This window comes from Ictalurus furcatus, chromosome 2 (genome assembly GCF_023375685.1).
Source record: "Ictalurus furcatus strain D&B chromosome 2, Billie_1.0, whole genome shotgun sequence".
In the NCBI taxonomy this organism is placed as follows: Eukaryota; Metazoa; Chordata; class Actinopteri; order Siluriformes; family Ictaluridae; genus Ictalurus; species Ictalurus furcatus.
In genome coordinates this window covers 24,291,833-24,317,850 of record NC_071256.1, presented here as the reverse complement: position 1 = coordinate 24,317,850, position 26,018 = coordinate 24,291,833, and the positions used below count along the sequence as shown (strand labels likewise).

The 26,018-nt window shown below is 37.2% G+C and overlaps 1 protein-coding gene across 2 annotated transcripts; it reads right to left on the bottom strand.

Annotated features, from left to right (window-relative positions):
* Window positions 1–2,319: 2,319 nt before the first annotated feature.
* On the bottom strand, window positions 2,320–15,410 carry pecam1a (platelet and endothelial cell adhesion molecule 1a). 2 transcript variants are annotated; one of them, XM_053654282.1, is made up of 15 exons: window positions 14,886–15,405; window positions 14,761–14,784; window positions 13,571–13,861; window positions 12,216–12,497; window positions 11,765–12,025; window positions 11,319–11,585; window positions 10,777–11,061; window positions 9,342–9,623; window positions 8,024–8,162; window positions 7,850–7,929; window positions 5,839–5,892; window positions 5,435–5,521; window positions 5,236–5,292; window positions 4,650–4,669; window positions 2,320–2,607 (listed from the first exon to the last, which is right to left on the bottom strand). In XM_053654282.1, exons 1-15 carry the CDS (start codon window positions 14,941–14,943, stop codon window positions 2,557–2,559), a joined length of 2,238 nt encoding a protein of 745 aa, XP_053510257.1. In that variant the 5' UTR covers window positions 14,944–15,405; the 3' UTR covers window positions 2,320–2,556. The 2 variants fall into 2 exon arrangements, 1 of the variants encoding a protein (XP_053510257.1); XR_008389003.1 differs by lacking the exons at window positions 2,320–2,607; window positions 4,650–4,669; window positions 5,236–5,292 and having other exon boundaries at window positions 5,437–5,521; window positions 7,850–7,925; window positions 14,886–15,410.
* Window positions 15,411–26,018: the final 10,608 nt, after the last annotated feature.

The window sequence follows — 26,018 nt, the reverse complement described above, 5'->3', positions numbered from 1 at the left end:
TGGTCACCATACTGCCTCAGTAATTGCCTGCAATTCCCCGTTGTTCTGATGGCAGCCACATCAGTGGAGAGCCCCACTACATCCGTCCCAGTCACAGTTCATCCCGAATATCATGACCTCATGGAAGTATTCAGCAAGGAGAGGGCGAGCGGATTACCACCACACCGCACCTACAATTGTGCTATCGAGCTCCTTCCGAGAGCCATCCCACCACGCGGTCGAGTGTACCCTCTCTCACAAGCCGAACATCAGGCCATGGAGGAGTATATTCAGGAGGCACTCCAACAGGGATATATTAGACCTTCCACGTCTCCCGCCTCAGCTGGTTTCTTTTTTATGGAGAAGAAAGGAGGGGGCCTCAGACCATGACTACCAGGGCCTAAATCAAGTTCCTTTTAAATACCGTTATCCCTTGCCACTAGTACCTGCAGCCCTTGAACAGCTAAGGTCTGCGACCATATTTACCAAGCTTGACTGCCGTAGCGCATACAACCTGGTCCGCATACGGGAGGGGGACGAGTGGAAGATGGCATTCAGTACCACCTCGGGTCACTATGAGTACCTGGTCATGCCTTATGGGCTTGCTAACCAGCCTATCGCGTCAAGACCATCCTTAACTCCAGACGGAGGAGAGGTAAACTGGAGTACCTGGTCGACTGGGAAGACTATGGTCCAGTGGATCAGTGCTGGGTCCCATGTCAGGACATTCTGGACCCCAACGTGTGCAAGGATTTTCACACTGCTCACCCAACAAGACCTGGACCCTGGAGGAGGGGTAGGCCTAGAAAGGACTCGGCTCCCGGAGTGAGCCCTTTGGTGGGGCTCTGTCATGTTGCAGCGAACCAGCGACTACAACTCCCAGAAGGCAACGCAAACTACAAATATGGCCGACGAGGACTACACTTCCCATACACCCACATTCTCCTGAGTTCTGATCACAGACACCTGCACCCAATCACACACAGACACACACACACACACACAGTATTTAAGTCATGATTAGAGCAATGTTTACTTGCGTAGTAAATGCTCAGCAGTCTCGTCTCTGTTGTTGACCAAGCCATTGTTATTGTTTAGGATTAACCTGGTTTTCGGATTTAGTGCCTTGTTTCTTGACCATGATTCCCTGCCTAGCCTGTATTGTCTGTTCGCCTGATCGTCTGATTACTGCCTGCCTTACGACTATGCCTTCTGCCTCATCCTCTCTTTTGGAGCCATTCTTGCCTGCGCTTGCTTCTGTCTCAGGTACCATATGTAACAGCATTGTTCAGTAATCCATGTGACTCCAGTGGTTTAATCCCAATCTTATGAAGTGGTTTTTAGTTTTTTTATGATTTTTGTGTGCATAAAAAAACTAAAATTAAGTCTTTATTCACAAAATATCTTCAATTCTGCATAGATCCCTTATGCGTGTTCATGAGAGAACCAGGATGCATGCATGTTGGGTTGACACAAGAGCGGACAAAATATGCAAGTCCTCCTCTATGTCAAAATTTGCAGACATCTTTGTTACAAAGACTGTTCTATGTGACTCAGTTTGTTGTACAGCATCCCTTTTCCTCTGCTGTAAACAGTGCAGTGCTTCCACACACACCCCTTGCCAATCTAACACTAACTCACTCCATGCTGTATAAGAGACTTTTTGAACACTATGACTTTGCGAAGTATTACGCTCAGTTGCCATAGTCTCTGTCATGTACCAAGCCTTTATTCATAGCTTTATGTTTCATGATTTTGATCTGGTTTTCGTCCTTGTTATTTGAGTAGTGTCTTAGTCTAGTTTACCCTGTTTACTGATTGCCTGACCATTTGCCTGTTTTGACCATGCTATTGTTTCATGATATGGATTTGTCTGCCTATATCTCCTATAATAAAACTCTTATCTGCATTTGCATCTGTCCTCAACTCCATTATGTGACAATATTAATATTAAGCTATCCTTTGTTATCATGTTGGATACTAGTTACTAGAGATATAATACTAAGGGTAAGGGCAGTGATTTCTCACTTTACTGGCGGGGAGCACAAAAAAAAGGGGTAACATTAACGCATCAATAACTTTTGCTTCTGTAATGACTAAGTAAGGACAGTGTATGACACTGATACATGGAGATAAAACAGTGTTTCAAAATTGGATAACAAGTCATTGTGGTTTTGTCAGAATAGTAGTTTATTATAGTGATTAGAAATTAATTAAGAAACTATGATTACTTGATTAGTTACTGCTAAGTTAGGAGGTACGTAAACATTATTTAAGGAATTGCATATAAACAGAGAACATTCCCTAACTGAATGTGTAAAAGAGATGTGAAGATTTGAGTCTTGATGAAAGCACATCCTTTATTCTCAGCTATACAACTATGTCACATCACAACACAATGATTTGTGCAACCAGTAATTCACACCATATACAGAAATAGCACTGTCTGATAAAATGGCATAGAATGTATACAATACACAACAGCAAGGTCTCCTCACTGGCAGGCAGGTGGAGCTGGAGTGGAAGTCGAATAAATTACATGTGAATTACATGTAGTGTGTCTAGTGAAGAGGGAGTCTACTCAGGTTTCAGTTCACAGTTGTTAAGTTGAACATACTCCAGACCAATCTGCAGCAGAGATACAGAAATAGCCATATTATTTGAACACTTACTGTGTTATGTGTTATTTTGCTTCATTAGCAAATAGTAGACATTATGATGCAGGACACTATAGCTATATAGTGCAGTATTTGATTTAACTGGCAAATAATGAATAGGTATTATTATTATTATTATTATTAATATAACCATATTTTGTATTGAGTTTTGATATCTTAAAGGTGCACTGGTCAATATTTTTTATTGTTCTTACTCACTAGCAGTTTGTCTATAGGGGCAATTGGACCAGAGATTTACCATATATACAGTCATAGGAAAAAGAAACTACACCCTCCTTCAGTTCTTTGTTTTTATTGATAGGCCTTTATTGACAGGGCCTAAATAACAATTGGGTGGCCATCACCAACTTCTATAAACAAATAAATAACCTAAGGTGACACTGAAAAACCCCCAAAACACACAAAAAAGAACAACATTCAGCATTGCATTAGTCTAAAAAAATATATTGTTGTTGAAACACTAATCACCTGTATGTAGAGATTAATGATTTGAAAAAACAAACAAACAAACAAACAAACAAAAATATTGCCATTTTACAGTTAAAAACTCCATATTTATATCCTATTTAGCGCCATAGAGTTATTACTGCGCATAGTGGTCAAAAATAGGAACTACAGCAAGTGTTAATAGAGGCCCATTGGGGCACGAATCACTCTGCCTCATGCTCACACTATGAACATTTTTAGTGGAGGAGCAGAGTACAGGACAGTTAATGACAAGTTTATTTTTTACCTTTCTCAGAGAATTTCCTTTGGGTAATAATTGCCAGCAATGGTTCATGTTTATACACTCTATAGTCTTGGAACTATGGTCATTTTTCCCACATGCTTTGATAATTTCTACTACAGAATTGTTCATGCACTTAGGTCGATCTGCTGAAATACAGTAATTTGATGGGTCCGCACCCAGACTGCGTTCCAAGAGTTGATTATCCCTTTCCTAAGCATTTTGAACCATTCTTGCATTAAAAATTTGGTTATTTGCTGTATCAGATTTTGGTACATTTACAGCAAACTTAAATACTTATATTATATACATGGACCAAGTAAGATGAGCTGACAGAAGATTAACTATAAAGCTACCAATTTAACATGGGTAAACTGCTTTAGACTCTGGGAGACAGAGCTTCATGTACATTGGCTTATAGGTGAGTAAACAAAGTAATCAAGGCGTAAACAAATCATTACAGTTGTTTAGGTTGTTCTTGTAACTACTAGAACATAGATTCTAGCCAGTGCACCTTATTCTTTCTTTAGTGTGATGGCTTATAACAGACACATTATTCAGTCGGGCCCATAAGAATTTGTTTTCTCATTTGTAAGTCACTTTGGATAAAAGTGTCTGCTAAATGAATAAATGTAAATGTAAATACATATAAACTATATATACCATTTTGTAATTTTGCCTCTGTACACCACCACAATGGGTTTGAAATGAAACAATCAAGATGTGACTGAAGTGCAAACTTTCATCTTTAATTCAAGGGGTATAACAAAAATATTGCTTTAAATGTTTGGAAATTACAGCCATTTTTTTTACATAGTCTCTCCATTTTCAAAGCCCCAAAAGTAAATGGACAAACGAACAATAATAAATATAAGTATTATTGTCAGGAAATTGTTGAGGATGCAAGTGCAGGCACTCAATGGTTTTATTGATCATGGCAAACAAGACAAATATGTAATTGCTTATCAGCTAATTGTCCAATTAATTTTGAGCCTGTGAAAATTGAGGGACTCTGTGAAAAATGGCTGTAATTCCTTAAAGGGTAGCGCAATTTTTTTTGTTAAACCCCTTGTATTAAAGCTGAAAGTCCACACTTCAATCACACCTTGATTGCTTCATTTCAAATCCATTGTGGTGGTGCACAGAGGCAATATTACAAAACATCTGTGTCACTGTTTTGTGTCATACTTATGGACCTGACTGTACAAAGGCATACACATATGTGTGGTGTGTGTTGATTGGTTTATGTATAGTGCTTCACTTACATCCACATGGGGCGCTTCATCTGCAAAAACAATTATGAGAGAGTAAGAAGAAGAAAGAGGGTGAAAGGGAAAATAATGAATGATTAATACCACAACCCCACCCACCTTGCTGTTTTCAATCACCTCCTGAGGAAATGGGTGTGAGGCATTTGCTTTGGCCTTGTTGTGCATTAGTTCCACACTAATGAGTGTGTGTGTACCTAATCTATTTCCTTTCAGATGCAGCCATTGCTGGATAATAAATCGCTGTTCCCTAAGCCATTATTGTACTAACGCTGTTGTGTTTCATGCACATACCAAAAGAATTAGTGAGTACAAAAACTATTAATCAGCAAAGGAAAAACATCCCTCGAGGGTTTATTTTTGCAAAGTGAAACAATGGCAAAGTGTTCTGCCTCAAAAAGACAGGAGGCTCAATAGCCAATTGTGAAAACAGGAAGTAGTCCTACTAACAGGATAGGAAATAACACCTGGTGCCTCCTGCATGCTTGAAAAATGTACTTAAGTCCACAATGCTATCTTGGTTTAAATTGATTAGTTACTTCACAGATTTATAAATGTGTATAATTTCGACATTTGAGCTCACCTTGTTTCATTTCCAGGAAATCATCTTTCACTGTTTCTGTATCATGCATAACAAGCTCTAATGGGACATAGGTACAAGCATCATAATGGGGTGTAAAGCACATTCACATGCACATATGAGCATATGAGCAAGCCTTAACAGCTATATTTATATGCCAGTAAACTTTATAATTCATCCTGATCAAACTGCAGCAGCTCACCTCCTCCAGAGTCCACATTCTGAAGGGATGGCTCGTCAACGTTTTGAGACTTCTCAGACTCTTCCTTCATGCACTCTTCATCAGAGTCTATGACATACATATCTTTCATCATTACATAAACACATTACTCATATACAAAATGCCACCAACATAATGGCTAGGATTGAAGGTGTAGCCTCGAATTAACTCATCACACTGCTCAGATAATACATAATGCTGAGAAATAGCACAATACTAAACTCATATACATCTTCATGTTCTAGGTATTTACCTTGTTTCTTTCTGCAACAGTAATTAGTGGAAGTTCAATGTTATTGCACTCATTTCTCCATGTCACTGAGAAATATAAATGGTATGTACACTTTTACAGTCTAGATAGATTTGAATTTATATGCAATTTATACCTGAGCTTGATACATGATCATGCCACACATTCCGGCCCATGATACCAGGAGTGGCTGTGAGGGAAAAAAAACATTGTTGTCCCATTGATTACTTTAATCATATCACCACTTTACTAAACTAAAACATGTATATATATATATATATATATATATATATATATATATATATATATATATATATATATATATATATGTATGTATATGTATATATATGTATGTATATGTATATGTATATGTATATGTATATATATATATATATATATAGTGTTAACATATTTATATTACATGAACTCTAAAGTACAACCTCAATTCCAAAACAGTTGGGACAGTATTGAAAATGCAAAAAAAACCAAAACAAAACCCAAAAGAGCCATTTGAAAATTCAGTTCACCCTGTACTATACTGAAAACACATTATTAACACATTTCTTTGTGAATTTTATTTTTGAAAATATATACTCATTTCAAATCTGATGACTGCAACACACCCCAAAAAAGTTGGGACAGTCGACTGTTTACCACTGAGTAACATCACATTTTCACCTAAGCGTTTGGGAACTGAAGACACCAATTGGTTAAGTTTAGTAAGTGTAATTTCCCCCCATTCATCCATTATGCATTTTTTCAGCTGCGCAACTGTACGGGGCCTTCGCTGCCTTATTTTGCACTTCATAATGCGCCACACATTCTCAATCGGAGACAGGTCAGGACTGCAGGCAGGCCATGCTAATACCCGCACTCTCTGCTTACGCAACCATGCGCTTGTAATCTGGGCAGAATGTGGTTTGGCGTTGTCCTGATCTGGATGGCAGCATATGTTGCTCCAAAATGTGTACATATATTTCTGCATTACTGGTGCCCTCTCAGATGTGTAAGTTTCCCATGCCATGGGCACTGACACACCCCCATACCATGACAGATGCTAGCTTTTAGACCTGAAGCTGATAACAGCTTGGATGGACCTTTTCCTCTTTGGCCCGGAGAACGTGACAACTGTTTTGTCCAAAAACTATTTGAAATGTTGACTTGTTGGACCACAAAACACGTTTCCACTGTGCTACTGTCCATCGCCAATGAGACCGAGCCCAGAGAAGTCGGCGGCGCTTCTGAACAGTGTTGATGTATGGCTTCTGCTTTGCATACTAAAGCCTTAACTTGCATCTGTGGATGCAGCGGCGAATGGTGTTGACTAAGTATGTTGCATCTGACCATATGTCCTCGTTGAACATCCTATTCTAAAGCCATTGGCATCTTTTGGAAAGGCTTTCCACTTGATTTTGTAACTTTGTAATTTTGAGATTTGTGTCCATTCAGCCACAAGAGCATTAGTGAGATCAGGCACTGATTTTGGGTGAGGAGGCCTGGCATGTAGTCAGCTTTCCAATTCATGCCCAAGGTGTTCAGTGGGGTTGAGGTCAGGGCTCTTTGCAGGCCACTAGAGTTCCACTCTTCCACTCTAACCTTCCACTCAAACCATTATAAACATTATTCTGTTTTCTAAATTCTAAATTGTTCCACAAATTGTAGATGCAGTTTTTCGCAGATTGGTGAAATTCTGTCCATCTTTTATTCTGAAAGACTCTGCCTCTCTAAGAAACTCTTTTTTATACCCAAGCATGTTACTGCCCTGTTGCCAATTAGCCTCCAGCTGTTACTTTTTAGTAACACTTACTTTTCCAAACTTTAGTTGCCCCGTCCCAACTTTTTTGAGACATGTTGCGGCCATCAAATTCAAAATTACCTTATTTTTTCCCCTTAAAATGGTACATTTACTCAGTTTAAACATTTGATATGTTTTCTATGTTCTATTGTGAATATCATATGGGTTTATGAAATTTGCAAATCATTGCATTCTGTTTTTATTTACATTTTACACAGCGTCCCAACTTTTTTGGAATTACGGTTGTAAAACAATGATAAATAGTGTCCATTTAGAGTGAAACAACCAATGCAGCAAGTATCAACAAAGTCTAGTAGACTCTTTATGTATTAATGTAACATGAAAAAGTTACCGTTGCCTGCAGTATTGTCCTCAAAGTCGAGAGTCAGACTCACCCTCATGGGATCTTCGGATTTAGGACGTGCAGGCTTTCTGAAAAAACAAAGAGTGAGTGAGGATTCATTAATTCAGTAATAACAGAATAATAAGATGAAAAAATAACAACTGAAAACCAGGAAACACCTACACAGATAATTCAACTGCTCTTTTTCTTTTCCGTGGAGTATGTGCTTTCTTGAGGAAAATGACAAGGATGATGACAATAAGCACCAAAAGAAAGATACAGGACACACCACTGAGAATCTTCTTCCAGCCTGCTAAGTTCACTGTAAAGGAAATATGAAACATGCACTCAGAACAAGTCTACAATTGTATTACTGTATCCACAGTAGTTACAGAAAGTTGGTTATTTTATATTTTATTAAATGTATTCTGGCCTCATGCCCATGTTCCTTGAATAGTCTCTGGATCCACAGTGACCCTGACCAGAATAATTTAGTTACTGAAGATGAATGATTGAATAAATTAATGAATGTGCATATAGGTATGGCGTCTAATCATATTTTTGTATTGAAATTATATTTCTCCATAAAAAAACCCCACTATATTACATTGATATTATGAAAACACACAATGTACAAATTCATAATACAGATCAGATTCTCATTACACATTTGCTATACTGCAAATCTGATGAATGAATGTGCGATAAAAGGTAATTACAAGCAATTTCTTTTCTGGGTTTCTTCAATGATCACAGATAGAAAACAAAAATGCTTAATTTGTGCTTCATCTTACCAGACTTAAAACACTGTCTTGAAGGTTTTTTATTGCATAATTAAGAAAATCATGCGATTTAGAACTCTCATGAATACTATCATTAATATTAATTACACCATAGTGCATTTGAATGCTCAATTCTGCTTGACCAGATGGTGGTGATAATTTTTTTTTAACAGCATATTTGACAGTAGTTCCGATTGCAAGATTAATACGCTTGTTTGAAATAATTATCGCTTCTATAGTATCAACGTACACAGGGACTTGTATGGTGGATATCAGATTAAAAAATGTGTGTAATTAATGATAACAATGTTTATTTAGCATTTTGGAAGGAGTCTCCATGGTCAGTGTTTTGTAAAAGGTAAAGTTTTTACTTTATGTTTTCCACCACGGTGAGGGAACAACTGTATAGCTATTATGATGTAATTGATAACAGGAACTAATTTGTTGGATGTTCCACAATATTAAATCTAACAGTGAAAAAAACAAAAACATATGATCTGTCAAACTTTAATTAATAAATAATTGCAGGTTGTAGATTGCTGTGGTATAAGAGAAATAAAACACTTGGACTGCACTGTTATTGGAAAATTATCAACTCCGGGGGTGGTAACAGCCCTCCACGTCATGCAGGGCTGCATCACACCACCCTATCACACCCTGTGATGTTATATCCCTTAAGAACACATTAATAGTATAACATAAAGTAGGTGAAGAATGACCTTCGATGTGGACTTGACGACTCTTCTTTGGCTCATTAGCATCATTGGAGGCCTGGCAGTAGTATTGGCCTTCGTCATCACGAGTTATGGACTTGATGATGTGAAATCCTTGTGTTTTGCTAATTCGTGTGCTGTTCAGTGGCTTCACAACTCCATTGCGGTACCAGCTGAAGGTGATGGGAACTGTTCCTTGCTGCACACTACAGTAGAGAATGAGATCCACACCTTCGGTGACCACATAGCCCTTAGTTTTAAGAGTCAATTCTGGTCCAGACACAGTTTCTAGTGGATATATGGAAAAGAGAGAGGGGTGTGATGAAGAATTGAATAAACACGAACCAAACTATTCTTATTACTAACTCTTTCTTTTGATTTTAATATATACTTGTATTTATTTATTTAAGTTTTAAGTTGCTTAAATATTGTTGGTTTTTTTCACAGCCCAAATAAAGCTGGGGTCAGAGAGAAAGGTCATGGAGATGACGGTAAAGAGTGGTTTGGAAGTTGTGTGTGTGTGTTATTTTTTATTTTATTTATTTATTTTTTAAAATCAAAGCATCTCTGCTTTTCATTATATTTCTAATACAAGTAAGCATGCATTATAGGAGTGTAACACAATGACGGTTCTGTATCTGTTTAGTACTCCAAATATCTGTGTCTGTACCTGTATTCAGATTTAAAGTGGGTGTGGCATAAACCAAAAGCTTTTTTAATTAAAAATAAAACCCTACAACTAAGCCCGTGGAAATACTGAAAAACACTGGGAAAAAAAAACAGAGGTTTAAATGCCAGCATTAGTCTCAAATAGATACAGTATTTTCACAGGACTGTTGTGCAGTTATTATTAAAACAAACTAATAGTTTAATTTACACTACAGTGGCCCTGACCAGGCAGTTACTAAGAATGAATAAATGAATTTTTATTATGATGTGCTTATGCTCTAATACTGCATCATGTTGCACATATTTGCATTGCTTTAACCCCTCTCTGTAATTCCCGCCTTCTTGCACACCAATTGGTCCATTATAAAAGGCTTTCAGCAACTATTGGCCAAATTCCTGGCCAAATCAAACAGTTGCTTGACAATAGCAGCAAATAACATGGACATTCAAAAGAATGTAGGAATTTTTTTTAAAAAGGTGGGCAGATTGAAACCAATTTTATTTATATATGTGATGCTAATAGTGTGTCTCGTTCAGTGCATTACAATTTGCCTTCATAGTAACACTGTTTTGAATGCTATTAAAAAGCTGTCCTTTTTTTGGAAAACCAGAATATGGTCACCCTAATTTAGTAAGATGGTCTTTAATAAGTGTAGTCTTTCTTTATCCAGGCTCAAGCCTGCATGAAAGTAAAAACCTCCTGTTTGCACATCTTTTTTGTTGCTGTGGAATCCAAGATGCCTTTGCATGAGTTCATCATTAAATCACGTACCTATGACTGGTGTGTTGAGAGATGGACTATATTTGCTGTAGTGAGACCCCTGCATCTCAGCCATGCAGATGAAGCTGTGGCTCTCATTTCTGTGACTGATGGAGGAGATGTTGAATAAAGCACTACGCTGAGGACCAGTCGCTGTCATGCGTGCCACTGGCTTCTGGAACTTTAGTAAGGTGTAGGTGATAGGGAGCGTTCCATGTTCACTCTCACAAAGGAGCTGAAACGGCTGCCCTATGATAATCTTTCCAACTGTGCGAAAGACCGGAGCTGAAACAGGCACTGAGCGAGAAGACAAGAAGAATGAAGATATACAAAATCAGAAAAACAGATATATTTACTGTATATCTATTGTATATTAACATAAACATAGACTGACATAGACAGTGGTTCAACAATGTGTAATAACATTGCCATAAATCATTTTCAGTTTTTTAGAATATACCATGTGTATGTCAGGATGACATGAAATCATTCATTAATTGAGCCTATACTCATTATTGAGGACATATATTGAAAAGCTATATATATTTGCTTACCTTTAACATTAATAACCAATGGCATGCTCACTTTGGTGATGCCCTTAGCTGCAGCCTTACAGTAGTAATTTCCACTGCTGGCTGTGCTTGCTGTAGTGTTGAAGACATGTCCGTCAATTAGACGGTTATTGTCTTTGTACAGACTGTACTTCACTATGGCAGTGATTTGTGTTTGCGAGATATTAAAACTCGTACAGCTCAGGTTGAAGTGTTGTCCCTCGAACACATACTCTGGAGTCATGCTTAGAGTAGGTCTTGAAAACAACTCTAAGTGGTAAAAGAAGTAAGTGTAATTAGTGCTGTAGGTGCCATCAATAACCTGATCCAAGCTGTGCTTGTATCGTAAGATGGCACTGTTTTTGAGGAATTACAACTAAAAGCCGAACCAATCTTTGTGACCTGGTGATATCAGGTATATGACATAGTTACTGCATATGGATAGTTACCTGCTACCTGTAGCTGGGCCTTGGAGATCTTCTGAACATTGCCCCTTTCAGTTTTACATACATATTCTCCAGAGTCATTTGCTGTTACCACGAAGCTGTGACTGAATGTCCGATGGTCTTTATGTAACACAGTGTCTTTGGTCAGGAAGACTTCAAGGGCACTTTGGGAGTAATCTGAAACATTGCAGATAATGTGCACCCGGTCCCCCTCCACAACAACTGCATTAGGAAGAATTCTTATTGACGGTGTTATCTTAAGTTCTGAAAAGAAATTAAGCAAAAATGCAAGTATACAGTGGAATATACTAACATTATCTACATTTAAATGTTGAGAAAGCTCAGTGTTTGAAACTCATTTGCTTGACAGTCATTTGGGAATGACCAGCATGAGAAGATACAGTCTTGCAGCAAAGTCAAATAGCTGAAATGGCTCGAGTTTGTGAGTCTTTACCTTGCAAAAAGATGCTCACAGTGTTGCTGTTGTTGGACCGACCTGCAGTGGGATGCAGCATAAGTCTGTAGTTACAGTGAAGGGAGATGTTTCCTGATTCTTGAACCTTTATGTTAATGGTTGCTGAATTGTCTTTGATATGGAGAGTCTGGAGATCTTGGTTGTTTTTGTAGAAGTAGACATGCAGACCACCGATCTCCTCTGGTGCACTGCATGTGACCATAACTTCATCACCCTCAGTCACAATGTTGGGCTGTACTTTTAGCTGTGGGGTCTGCAGGCCTGCATGAGTAAAGAATTTGTGAGACAAACTTATAACCCTTGCATGTATTGTTTGGGTCAAATACAATTTTTTTTTCCAAAAGTGGAAGAAAGCTAAAGTCAATTTTGATCCTTGATGCTTCATGATGCAACGTGATGCTTTATGCACTTGGCCCCATTTCCCCAATGAACTTATGAAAAATTTAAGATTGTATTTATATTACTAAAATTATGTTCAGGTTCAATTACTCTGTACAGTTTTAACATTTAACAGTAGTTTAACAGTGGACTTGCAGAGAAACTTTGTTTGGGATTTGGGTAATTAATAGTAACATTCATTAATCTGGCAGCCTCCTTTGTGTGCATTAGGGGTGTAACATAATGACACTATCTATATCTGTTTAGTGCTCAAACTATTCATATCTGCATCTGTATTTCAGTTTGAACCTAAAGTGTGTGTCAGCTAAACTGGAAGTTTTTTTTTTTTTTTTTTTTGTGGAAAACAGAATCCAGAGATAGAAATGTCAACACTGTCTGTGAATTCTGGCTCTGACAGTTCCTTCTCACCCAAGTTCATAATTGCTCTCAGCTAGAGATGTGTGAAATCATTTTTAAATCCTGCTCATGCGGTTATTATTTTTGTTTGTTTGTACCTGCCAAAGTATTAAAAAAAAAAAATGAATTTAGGCTTTTCTATTTCGAATTCTGAAAATAGAAATAAAGAAGTAGCCTAAAGTGCCACAACCCTGACCAGGCAGTTGCTATGTAAATGCATAATATCACTTTACTCATGCACTGACCACCTATAACAATATTACCTGTCATAAAGGAACAACACAATAGATACTTTAGTCATAAAGAATATTACATTTGGGGAATGCTATTTTACTGTTTTACTGTATACTTGTATATGGCTATAAATGTCAATAAAGTTCTACTCTACAACTGTCCACATCAACTTTTAGCACTTTTCTATAATATATTGCACCAAGTCCTTGGAGAACGCAATTTCATTCTATTAGTCATGTGTTTAGACTGACAATAAAGGTCTTGTCCACATCTGTTCCACCTATTATTTATCCTACACACTGTACCTGTTACAGTGAGTCTCTGTTTCTCGCTGCTCTTCTCCTTTTTGAAGATTTGGACTTGGCAATCGTAAAGGCCTGAGTCGGAAGCCCTGGCTGGGACTAGGCTGTACTCCACCATAGCTTCACTGGTGTTTTTCGAGTAGATCACTGTCCCATCCATCAGGAACTTCAGAGTGTGCATGAATTGTGAGGAACTGTAGCTGACCTTGACTTCACAGCGGAGGGTCAGTTTGCTGCCTCTCTCCACTGTGGTTCCTGGAAGAAGGGTCAGCTTCACCCAGTCAATGGTGAATGCTGAACATGAAGGTTGAACAAGAATTAAGAAAGCAGGTTATAAAAGATCAAGTTAAATTTTTGCCATCCACTAGGCTTTTCAATTTTAAAAATTAAAAATATTTTCTCAGCCTTATATTACTGTGAATCAGTCAATATTATATACTGTATATGAGTATTGTGTTTTCAATATTCGGAAAATGTACATGTATTTATTGCAGCTTTAAGTGTGTATATGAAGATTTGAAATCTGAAGCAGACAACGTGTCTTTCAAATTCTTATTTTCACTAAAACATGTGTTCCCAAGTTTTGATCGCAAGTTTCCATGTTCTTTTTCATATGCATCTCATTTTTCTCTGCTCCCACTACAATAACAATGAGAGGCATGCTGACAATGTAGGGAGTCCACAGGAAGGCCACTCCAATACTGAAGGAGTTATGAGTTTTAAGCAGAGAAAGTAGGAAGGAACAAAGCAGGCAAGTGTACACCACTCAACTAATGAAAACTCAGGACTTCAATAATACCAAAGATAGTGAATGCAGCATGTTAATTTCATGCTAAAGAAGCAGGTCTACAGATCCCAAACCACAAAGATAAGCCAACCTTGTACTTTGGTTATAATAAAGACACTTGCAGTCATCTTTACTTTGAATTTTGTTTTATCGCAGAGTAAAATTAAGACTACACAACACTGCACAGTTTAAATTAAAACTGGAGATGAGACAAGCAGTGTTTAGTTAAGTGTGTTGAAGACCAAATCACAGTAGCCAGAAATCTACACAGCCTAAACTCAATGCGTGTCTGGCTATTGTGATTAATCTCACATAAATATAAGCCAATACATAAAAGCTGTCTTAATGCAAAAAGCATTGCTACAATTTTCCAAGCAAAGAAGAGGAAGGTCCATAGTAAACTTACCTGCCTCTGCCTCACCATCATGCCCTGAAGATGAAAAACAGATAAAGAGCAGAGATGAAAAAGTTAAAAGAAAAATTTGATAGAAATATTACTAAGCTGGAATGTAATGAATTTTAAACACTTACACAGCATTAAAAAACAGATGAAGACCAGAGTGGGCCAGAATGGCCAGCGCTCCATCATCCCAGGTGTGTTGTGTGACTATGTAGACACACAAGTGAATGTAAGAAGGAGAGTTTTAGGCAGCTGGAGTTGTTCTTTAACCTTTCTTTGTTTTTGCCTTAATCAGGAAGCGAGCGCTACTTCCTCAGGATGTGCGCATTCTGATTGTTTCGCTCGCTTGCGCCCTTAAGTGGACCACCATTCTGACAGTGTTTGCACATGTCCTGCTGATTCCTATAATGCAGTTTTGTACTAAAGATATTTAGTCCAGTGGCCTAAATACATTAAATGATTTAGCATGTGAAAAGTGCTGTTGATAATGACAGTATGGTGATACCAGTATTCAGAGATTTATTAAGATTTAATAAATATAGCTGGGTAACAGCACAGTAATAAGAACTTGGGGCTATGGAAGAAAATTTGGTCCAGCTTAGTTTATTGTCTGAGTGAGTTTGTTAACAAGCATCCGATGAATGGGATAAGTCTGGTCACTCTGAAAAAAAAAAAAAAAAGGCCTACCCAAACATGCTAATGAGGCCATTTCACTGTAATAATAATAATAATAATAATAATAATAATAACAACAACAACAACAACAACAACAAAATATTATTATTATTATTATTATTATTATTATTATTATTATTATTATTATTATTATTATTATTTATTTTTTACATTATTACTTTTTTTTAACAAGCTTGTGCTTGCTCTGAGACATGTAAAGCCAGCCACCACATCTTTTCAAACTGCTGCTCATGCAATGTCACAGGGCAATTAAACAAACGCTGAGGAACTTTCCTCTTCTGCTTACTTGATTGTCTAGATTACATTAGTATAGTTTGACTGAACTTGAAACACTTTTGACAAGAAACAGTCCATGACACCAGATTTGACTGCTAATTAAAAAAAAAACCCTCTAATTTTTGCACTGAACTCAAATACTAAAACAGACCTCACAATCTCGGATGAAGCTCAGTGTTTGTAATCCATAGCCATGCTTTGTTTGGAGACATGGTACATCAATACTTTAGCAATAGCTGGAATGTCTTTGTTGATGCAGACCCATCTCAAATACTTGAAACAGAAACATGTACCTGAAACAAAAAGCCTCAGGCTTGTATTATTCTTTAGGGAGGTGCCAACATCAAACACACATTTTTTCAAAAGCTGCTGCAATGTTCCAATATAAACACTAGGTGCTGCTCAAGGTTCATGTTGAATATCTACATCTGACGAGTTATCTAACTCTTACATGCAACCTTGCAACAGACAAATTGTTTAAATTAACCCTTGTGTTCTGTTTGCTACTTACAGTTTACAGTTACATTTATATAGCACTTTTCTAGACACTCAAAGCGCTTTACATAGTATGGGGGCTGGGGGGTCTCCTCAACCACCACTAGTGTGTAGCATCCACCTGGATGATGTGACGGCAGCCATAGTGCGCCAGAACGCCCACCACACATCAGCTATTAGATACATAGCAGTCTATGGACCGTTCATGGGTCATAATGACTTTGGGCAGCTGAGAGAGAAAATAATATTTGATATGATCAACCCTAAATGCATCTATATATTATGGAACAGTAAAGACACAAAACATCTTCCCATGCTCCTGACAGCATGTGTCTGTAATCAAGTATGAGTGTGTATAAGACATGGGGGTAATGCAGCACATAGTGATTTCACCTCTTTGATGTATTTTTTGTAAAAAGTAATGACCCAATCATAACCTGTGCCATATAAATATGAAGGGACGGGGTTAAAGCAGATGCACCAAAAGTAAATGTATCTTTTTTCATGTTCAAGAAAGAAAACTGGCCAAGTTTATGTATTCCAAGTTTAAAAAGAGTATGGTTTCATAAAAAAAAAACTAAACAAACAACAACAACAAACAAACAAACAAAAACCACGTAGTTTCTAAAAAGGGATACAAGGGTTAAGGTAAAGAAAAGATGTGTAGTCAGTAACAAGCAGAAACAAGATAATCTCTTAAACTGTATTCTATGGCTTCCACTGATAAAGCTCACAAAACTACACTATATGGCCAAAAGTTTGTGAACACCTGACCAATCACATACATGTGCTTGTTGAACATGCGATTCCAGATTTAGTGCCCCTTTAATGTTATAATATCCTCCACACTTCTGGGAAGGCTTTCCAATAGATGTTGGAGTGTGGCTTTGGGGATTTGCCCATTCAGCTACAAGATCATTAGTGAGGTCAGGCACTGATGTCGGGTGAGGAGGCCTAGGGTGCAGTCTGCATTTCAATCCATCCCAAATGTGTTCAGTGGGGTTGAGGTCAGAGCTCTGTGCAGGCCACTTAAGTTTTTCCACTCCAACCAAACCATGGTATGGAGCTTGTTTTGTGCACAAGGCAATTGTCATGTTGGAACATGTTTGAGTTACACTGAAGCGAAATCTTCTGAGAAATGACCGATTCAACCAGTGAGATAATGAGTATGCCTAAGAAGAGATTAAATGGAGAAGAAGGGATTAAATTCCAAATAAACTCTACTGTTTTTATAGCTTTGGCCAGAAATGGCCAGACTACTTACAAATCCAGCTCACAGGGATGAGTGCAGAATGGGTCAGCAGTTACTAATCTCACCCTAGCAGACACACCAAGAGGCTTCACAGTAGGAGGAGTAGTGTACATGTCTGCTCTGTCCTCTAGGTCACTGACTGATGAAAGGTTGGCTGTAAAACTATAATTTCTCTTTCATATGCTGCCTTATTTCTGCAAAAGGGGCAATTTATTTGCATGCGGTGAAAACCTGAAATCTACAGGTCTCAGAGGATGTCACACTGACATGTAACTGTATTCTACAACTATTATTCTATATTAATGTTGATATTAATACAATTATTTACTTGTCCAGATATAATATTGCATGAGAAAAATGATAATGGAAATTATTACTATGTCCTATTTACTGTTTATGTATAAACTGAAGTTCATCATATGCATCAACCCACTGAACTGTGTCAAAGAGATAATCAAATACGACACCATTACACAGCAATAAACTATAACATGCTTTCACTAGTAAAAGTACAGTGTTGGATTGCTAATGGCAACTTTTAATAATGTATATGATATTAACAACTGATGATCCAAAGGCCAAGTCACATCGGATGCACCACCTGAAGTGTCGTGTATAGCGTGATGTCATGTTAAGACCTCTTTCAATTCTACCTTTAAATGTGTTACAGTCCACTCTGAGCTCTGCTTCTTCTTCCTAAACTTGTTCATATATTCTATTATATAATCTTACATAGCAATATGAGTTATGAACTGAGGGAGTGTGTGCACCTGTGTGCAATTAATAAAAGGGATAGTTCACTTGGCATGGCTGACATGGTTGTCAGAGGTAACTCCCGAACTAGGCTTCTTCTAATATCTATCTCAAAACAGATCACCTTTAAACCTATTCATAGCTGATAACTGAATGCTAGAAATGCCAGCATTCTAAGTTTTTGTCAGTTGTTATGATGGAAACGCATCAGAGACATGACCAGTTTGGACAGACTGAGGTCTTGATTCAGTGCTTGATTATGTGTATGTGACATGTCATGTATGAATTTGGGCTAAGACATCAGCCGTCTCGGAATGTAGTAAAATAATGCAATCCTGGAAGGATACATGCTACAGCAAAGTTACTATAAAGCAAAATTCATTTAATCTATCAGTTGCCAGAAATTGTAGCTAACTAATACACATATACTATATAGAATACTTTAGTACGTTATTAAACTCTATCACTACATTAGTACATATATAATAATATAATAAAGTTTATTACTTTATATGCTGTCTTGTGAGGAAATGCACCCTCTAGGGTGCCTATATAGTAGAGAAATATTGAGTTATTACCCACCAGGTGCCCCTGTTTTTCCCATCACTGTGTGTAGGAGGTGGTGTTTTTTTTTTTTAAATTTTTTTAATTATTATTATTTTAAAAATATTTTTTGCCCCTGCCCATCAGACTGCCTATATCCACCTCTGACTGCACTTTAGCTAGTTCTGCCCATCACACAAAGTCTACCAGTTTGGGAGTATGAAGGTGCATGTAATACCCCCATATCTACTGAAACTGATAATGGAGTCTTTGGGATAGAATTTTGGCATATTAGTAGTAAAACTTACCTGTGGTATATATAAAAGAAATTTGTAAAGGACCTTTGATTTATACATCATTAATGGAGTTCCCACAATTTCCTGACATGTCTTCATCATTCACGCATCATGTCACAAAATATGCACTCTATAATGGCTCATGGCATTGTACTGTTGCGTATGCCTCTATTACACTATATTGAATATGCATGATGACACTCAGACATTAAATCACTCTGGATAAAGACCTGGGGGCCTAACAACACATTGCATTTACTATTAGCCAGGTACACTATAAATTAATACACACTGCAGTGCATTGGGTTGGATTGATTGATTGGAACCCTTGAGTGTTTGTGGTGGTGTTGGTGTTGGAGGAGCAGAGCACTGTTCTAGTAAAGGCTCTAACTGCGTCTTCTCCCGCAAACCACAGTGCCAGGAGAACAGTGACCCTTGACTACTGCACTACAGCTATAGCCATAAAAATTTCCCTCACTGCTATAACAGTGGCTGTCAGCATGCTGAAAAAGCAGCACAAAAACTTATAGAAATATGGATGGATGAGTCAGTGTGAGCAGGTTAAAGAGCAGATTACCTATTATTCAGCCAAACGCTTCCCCATCAGAGCAACAGGTATATGTTTCTGTTTCTAGCAACCCTAATATGTTTCTCTTTTTTAAAAAATTAGTTTGTTATATTAGGCTTTATATGATTGAACTACTATTACACTTAGATTTAGTTTTGTACCATGTGTTATAGGCAGAACAGAATAATACTGTCTGTTGTTTTTTGTGATCGGCCTGCGAAACCCAAAATGACAACCTTGTACTAAGCCAGTGACAACCATGACATGTAATATTCGCCTCAAGTAAACGAAAGTGCATGCCATGTTTTTTTTTTGTTTTTTTTTTCAACACAAGGGAATAGAGAGCATTACATGGACCAGGTTCGGATAATGCTTGTTGAGAGGCTAGAAACACAATATACTGTATATACACCAAATCTCAGTGTTAAGTAACTGTGGAAATAGAGTGAGATATTGTTTCAACTGTTTTTTTTCTTGTAAATACAGAGACAGACCAGCCATCAAAGACTGCTGTTTTTTGTTTTCCCACCATTCTGTGTAAAACTTATAGACTGTTGTGCATGAAAATCCCTGGAGATCAGCAGTTTCTAAAACACCAAACCAACCAATCTGGCACCAATAACCATGACCACATTTCCCCCCATTCTGATGTTTGATGTGAACATTAACTGAAGCTCTTGACCTGTATTTACATGATGTTATACGTTGTGATTGAATGAACGTGCAGGTGTATACAGTATTTGTTCCTAATATAGTGGATGGTGGCAATTACAGAGGCCCCTCATTGTATTTATAACATCTAACATTAAACGTGTCCCAAATGTGTGTATGCATATACTATATTTGGATGTATTCTCCAAACATGTTAGGAATTGAGGATACAAATATTATAAATAGTCACTATTCCTAGAATTTATATGTCATTTAAAACTACAAGAATCTAAAGGTATGTCTGAAACATATAAAATGCTGCCTACTTAGGCTGTATTTGAAGGCAGTAAGGCATTAAGCTATGTTTGGATCAAATGTTTGTTTAGAACGCAGCCTTCTGCGGTACCTTCATCTGGCTGATTTTTGAAGTCAGTATGCTTTTATCATTTATTGTTTTACATATCCCATAATTCAATGTTTTAGCCAGGATGTAAAAATAGTGGCAGACACAACAAGGAGAGAGGATGCACTTTATGGACAAATAAGTTATTTGAAATGATTTCTGACTTAAGATTTTATTTGTAGCAAGAATTGGCAGCTGTATTCACAGAATGTATTCTCTTTTCCCCCAGTGTTACTTTATTCCATCTTAGTGACTGTCAGTATCTAAGCAATGTGGTGATGTATGCTACATTCAAAATCTGTCTCAAACGGTTCCCTTACAGGTACATTCGTTGATATTGAAACACTGTATTATAACAACTGACAACTGACTTATAAGACAGCACAGGCATCACGGCAGCTGCCTTTTGTTTCAGACACATCATGGTTCTGAAAATGTAGATGACTAAATATACATTCTTTTCTTTTATCTAAAAGAGAAAAAAAAAATTCTGGGACTTGGACAGCTTTTCTAGCCCCCTGCCTAACATCAATGACAATCATCTGAGACTTCTTTGTATCCTCTCTCTTTAGACTCTTTGCCTTTTAGTCTTTGCCTCTGTCTCTCTCCCTCCACGTTTCCTTATTTTGTTTCCTGTCCTGAGCTGCAGCCACAATGAACTGTGCTTCCACAGTACACAGAACCTATGTTGCAGTAGTCTGTGAAGGTTTAAAAAAAAAAACATAGAATAATTAAAAATGATTAATAACAACAACATAATAACATTTTATCATTTTAACATTTAAAAATATTCACCCACCTTCCACTTTAACAGGAACACTTGTGCAGCTGCCCATTTATGTGGTTATCCAATCAGGCAATCATGTGGCAGTAGAGTGAAGCATAAAATTATGCAGATACAGGTCAAGAGCTTCAAAATGTGATCTCAGTGACTCTGACCATTATATGGTTGTTGGTGCCAGACAGGGTAGTTAGAATTTTTCAGAAACTGTTGATCTGACAGGAAGGCTACAGTAACTCAAACCTAGATATTCCAAGAATGAGCAGGGGTACGGGTGTTCCTATTAAAGTGGCTGGTGACTGTATGTGGCTTAATTATATTGACACAACTAAAAAATTCTCCTTTGGAAAAAAAAATTCTAAGTATGCATATTTGCCTTTGACCAAGTATGAGTATGCACACATGTACAATCTCTGAAAGATCTGTGGTATACTCATATGCCAACACCACATACATGTAACCACATACTATCAGAAGCAATAAAACTTCTGTTAAAAATGAATAAACTGCTCCCTTAATATTATCTATATACCTATTTTTTTTTTAAACTAGTAATATTCAAACTATTGATTACAAAACTGACCTTGACCCTTGTAATCTATTAAACTATTGGCCAATATCAAATCATTTTCAAGATTCTAGAAAAGGTTGTAGCTAAGCTCATGCTTGCATGGAAATCACATACATGAAATCTTTCAGTCATCACATTATTGAGACTGTGCTGGTTAAAGTAGTAAATGACCAATTTCTGGTCACTGATCTGGGTTGTGTCTCCTTGCTTGTATTACATTGTATTACACCCTGTTCATAATCTGTTGCTACAGTATACTTTTGATTGGAGCATTTTGAACTTGTTACTCACTTTCTACTATGGTGTATACCCTAAATATTTCCACTTCCCACCTTACGTGTTGCTTAAGAAGATAACCTCTCCTCCCTATGGTAGATTTGTACCTTACAAGAGCTGTGTTGTAAACATGAAGACTGTCCTGTGCTTATCTCAGGGTTCTTATTCACAATATGCTCATACCAAACATTCTTTTTTATTATACTTAGTAGTTTGCCCTTCCTCTAATTCAAAATTGAGGAGTTGATGTGATCAGTAATTTAGTAGTTAACGCCACAGTTAGTAGTATTTCTCCAGGCATAGTAGTATTTCTCAAGACTTAGTAATCATTGCATTAGTTTACTATTACTTACTGACCAATTAATTATTATTGTATGGTCTGCATAGTTATTTATAAAATGCAATTTATAAAATAAAATAAAAATTTGCTAGACTTTTTTTAGTCTGGACCGAATTCAGTGTGTGGTTAGCAATTTTTTTGCTTGTTTGAATTATTCTTTTGACTCTACACACCTGAATTTAAAGGACCGTTTCTTGCTATTTTTTTTTACCACAACAATTTGTTCTAGTCTGCATAATTATTTATTAATTATAAAGCACTATTGTATAGTTACAGAATTCTCCAGCTTTCTTATGTTCTGTCTTATTTCTGTATGTCTGTGTACATATCAAAAACAGTTCTCACAGTTGCATATGCAATCCTGACAAAAGAGGTAGAACAGTCTATACAGTACAGTACAAGTACAGTACATCCATTCACACATGTAAACACTCCCATATGAATAGTAAAGCAGCAGGTTCATGAACAGACACATCTTTGTAAACATGTTTAGAACAACAGCTGTGGTAGAGCGGTTTGTCCACTAATCGTAGGGTTGGCGGTTCGATTCCTGGCCCACATGACTCCACATGCTGAAGTGTCCTTGGGCAAGACACTGAACCCCAAGTTGCTCCCAATAGCAAGTTAGCGCCTTGCATGGCAGGTCTGCTACCATTGTTGTGTGTGTGTGTGTGTGTGTGTGTGTGTGTGAATGGGTCAATGAGACCCAGTGAGTGTAAAGTGCTTTGGAACCGCTAAGGGTTAAAAAAGCGCTATATAAGTGCAGACCATTTACCAACAAAAAACTGTGAAAATAATTCCCATGGGTCATTGTACATTATAAGATGATGACAGGATGTTTTTCCTTTACAGACACACCAAATCAGAATATAGTATATCTCTTGGCCAAAACCCCATAAACAGGGGTGTCTGGTATAAATGGACTAAGTCTTGCTAAAAAACATTTATTTTTGACATCCACATTGAATTATTTGCTGTTCTATGAAAAGCTGTTCAGTCCTTGAATCTGATTGGTCAAATGATATTGATTAATTTTCTATAATATAATGGGTATGAAAGTAGTTCTGATTTATATCAATGCGCTCATTCTAAAATGTTATGGTTGCTATAGTAACAATAACAACAACACAACAATAACAGACTTCAATATTTATGGGAAATACCACAATTTTGAGAAATTATATTAGACAATTTTAGAGAGCTCAATTAAAGAAGATATCAGAATGTGGATATCATCAAAAAGAAAAAGACTCAAATGGGAAATTAAGGTTTTTAAATACTGGCTTGATGCACAGAGGCTATAGTCATTTGTGTGTACAAATGAAGGCTCAGTAAAATCTGTCTTTAGTTTAAATAGAAACTCCTTTGAAATTAAGGTGGATGAGGACAGGGTGGAGTATATTTGTCTCCTCCATAATGCTAAGAGAGAAAATCATAAATGCCAGTAGACACATACAAATACAATTACTGAGCTTTCATGTTTGCCAAGCTCAGTAATCCTAACTGCCTAATGAAACGTTCAAAAATATCTATCAAAATGCCCACCGAATATCTACCACTGTCCTTTTAACAAACCTCTGAGTGAGCTGGACTAAATTTTCCAGTCGGTGCACTAGAGAGCCAAAGGGTGAGAACTACCTGGGAAAAATTCTTAGCCAATTTAGTGAGAAGGACACTCTGTCACAGTGATACCAACCACTCACCTGGAAGCACTGTTGTCCAACTGTTATCAGATCAGAGACTGGAGTGCTGATAATATCAGTTACAGGACACAAGTGTGAAAACAGCCTGTGGTGCTACTGGGCACCTTCTGTACAAGAGAGAAAAAGCTGGAGTTGGATGCTTTCCAGAAGGAAACTCCCTTGAAGCAGAGGATCCAAACCACCTATGCAGAATGGTACTCCAGACTCACAGTGCAAAGATGTGAAATTTGTTTCTCAATGTATAACTTTACCATAAACAGAAATGTACAGTTTAATTATAGCAAGTAAACAAAGAGAGAGAGAGAGAGAGAGAGAGAGAGAGAGAGAGAGAGAGAGAGAGGAAACCACCTGACCAACTGGCTACTATGATCCACAATCAAAATACTATGATCCACAATTAAATGTAACTTTAAATTAATAAAAATGACCAGGCTTTAATGAATAAAAAAAAATGTGTAATTGTTCTCAAATTGCTGTGGTCTAAGCATAATAACATGCTTTTGGCTTTTCTGGAACCAAATGCAACAGCAATGGTCAGACTCATATGAAGAAATGAGGGTCAGGCTTGCAGCCAAGACTGTAGATTCATGCAGCCTATCATTTGTGTCACGTCATTACACAACGTGACCCCATAGATTTGATATTCATCTGGGATGATATTTACCAGCCAAAGTCACTGACACGACAATAATATGTCATCAGCTCTGACTGAGAAGACAGATGTGAATTATGTATTAGTAATATGTAACTTTATTGCTTTTTATTATTATTTGAGCAAAATGGTTACAACAATTCTGTTTACAATTATGTTTAACATAAACCCAAGTCCACAAAGAAAAAAATATTATCTTTTCTAAGTGTGTGTTTTATAGTTTGGCCCATATTACTCTTATTATGCCGTTGAACAGACATTGTATAAGTACTGCTCAACCTTAGTTGAGCTTAGTTGTAGCTCCATTGGTTGATTTTTTTTACATAGTACCTGCTTTAATATACAAGATGCACTGGTTCGTGAATGATGCAGTGCTGTATTTATATTTCAGCACATTAATGTGATTGAAAGAGTGCTTAAAAAGTTGACCTGTTCATTCAAATTTCATATTTAATTCACATTAAAGGCACAAAAAGTTTGCTATTCTGTCTTCTTTCACTTTACATGCAGACCTGTGAAGCATTGCATGATAATAGCATGAATAACCAGTTCATATGAATCTGTTTTATTTGACTTCATTGACAATACTTAATGAAATTTAGTTGGTATGACAGTTCATCACTGTAGGGTTTGATTACAGCATATGTTCTTCATCCTCTTTTCATCTTGTTCATTAAAGCTCATTTTCCCCCTCATAAGCCAGCAAGGATCTGGTGAAGGCTTAAGTTCAAATCGATATGAGTGTTGCCTCTGAGATGGCAGTGCTCTTGCATAAAACATCTCTAGGTGACTGGGAAATGGCTTGCTCAGTGTAAGCAAATGGAAAAAGGTCAGAGTTAAAGAGGTATTTTGAGGGATCGCTGAAAGGATCATATGCCCAGAGCAGAAACAACTGTTTACACTAAATCTTGCCTCCTGGAGATGTTTTATATCTATGCTGGATGCTATGTTTTGAATGTGTAATGACAGGAGCTCAATATAGCAAAAGTATATGTACTTTGTTGTAAA

Bases quoted from the DNA above. Each gene is read 5' to 3' on its own strand.
- pecam1a (XM_053654282.1), bottom strand. From the start codon at position 14,943: ATGATGGAGCGCTGGCCATTCTGGCCCACTCTGGTCTTCATCTGTTTT. The intron at 13,862-14,760 runs GTAAGTTTACTA...CTTCATGTTCAG, and splicing joins TGATGGTGAGGCAGAGGCAG to CATTCACCATTGACTGGGTG. The intron at 4,670-5,235 runs GTGAGCTCAAAT...TTGTTTTTGCAG, and splicing joins TTTCCTGGAAATGAAACAAG to ATGAAGCGCCCCATGTGGAT.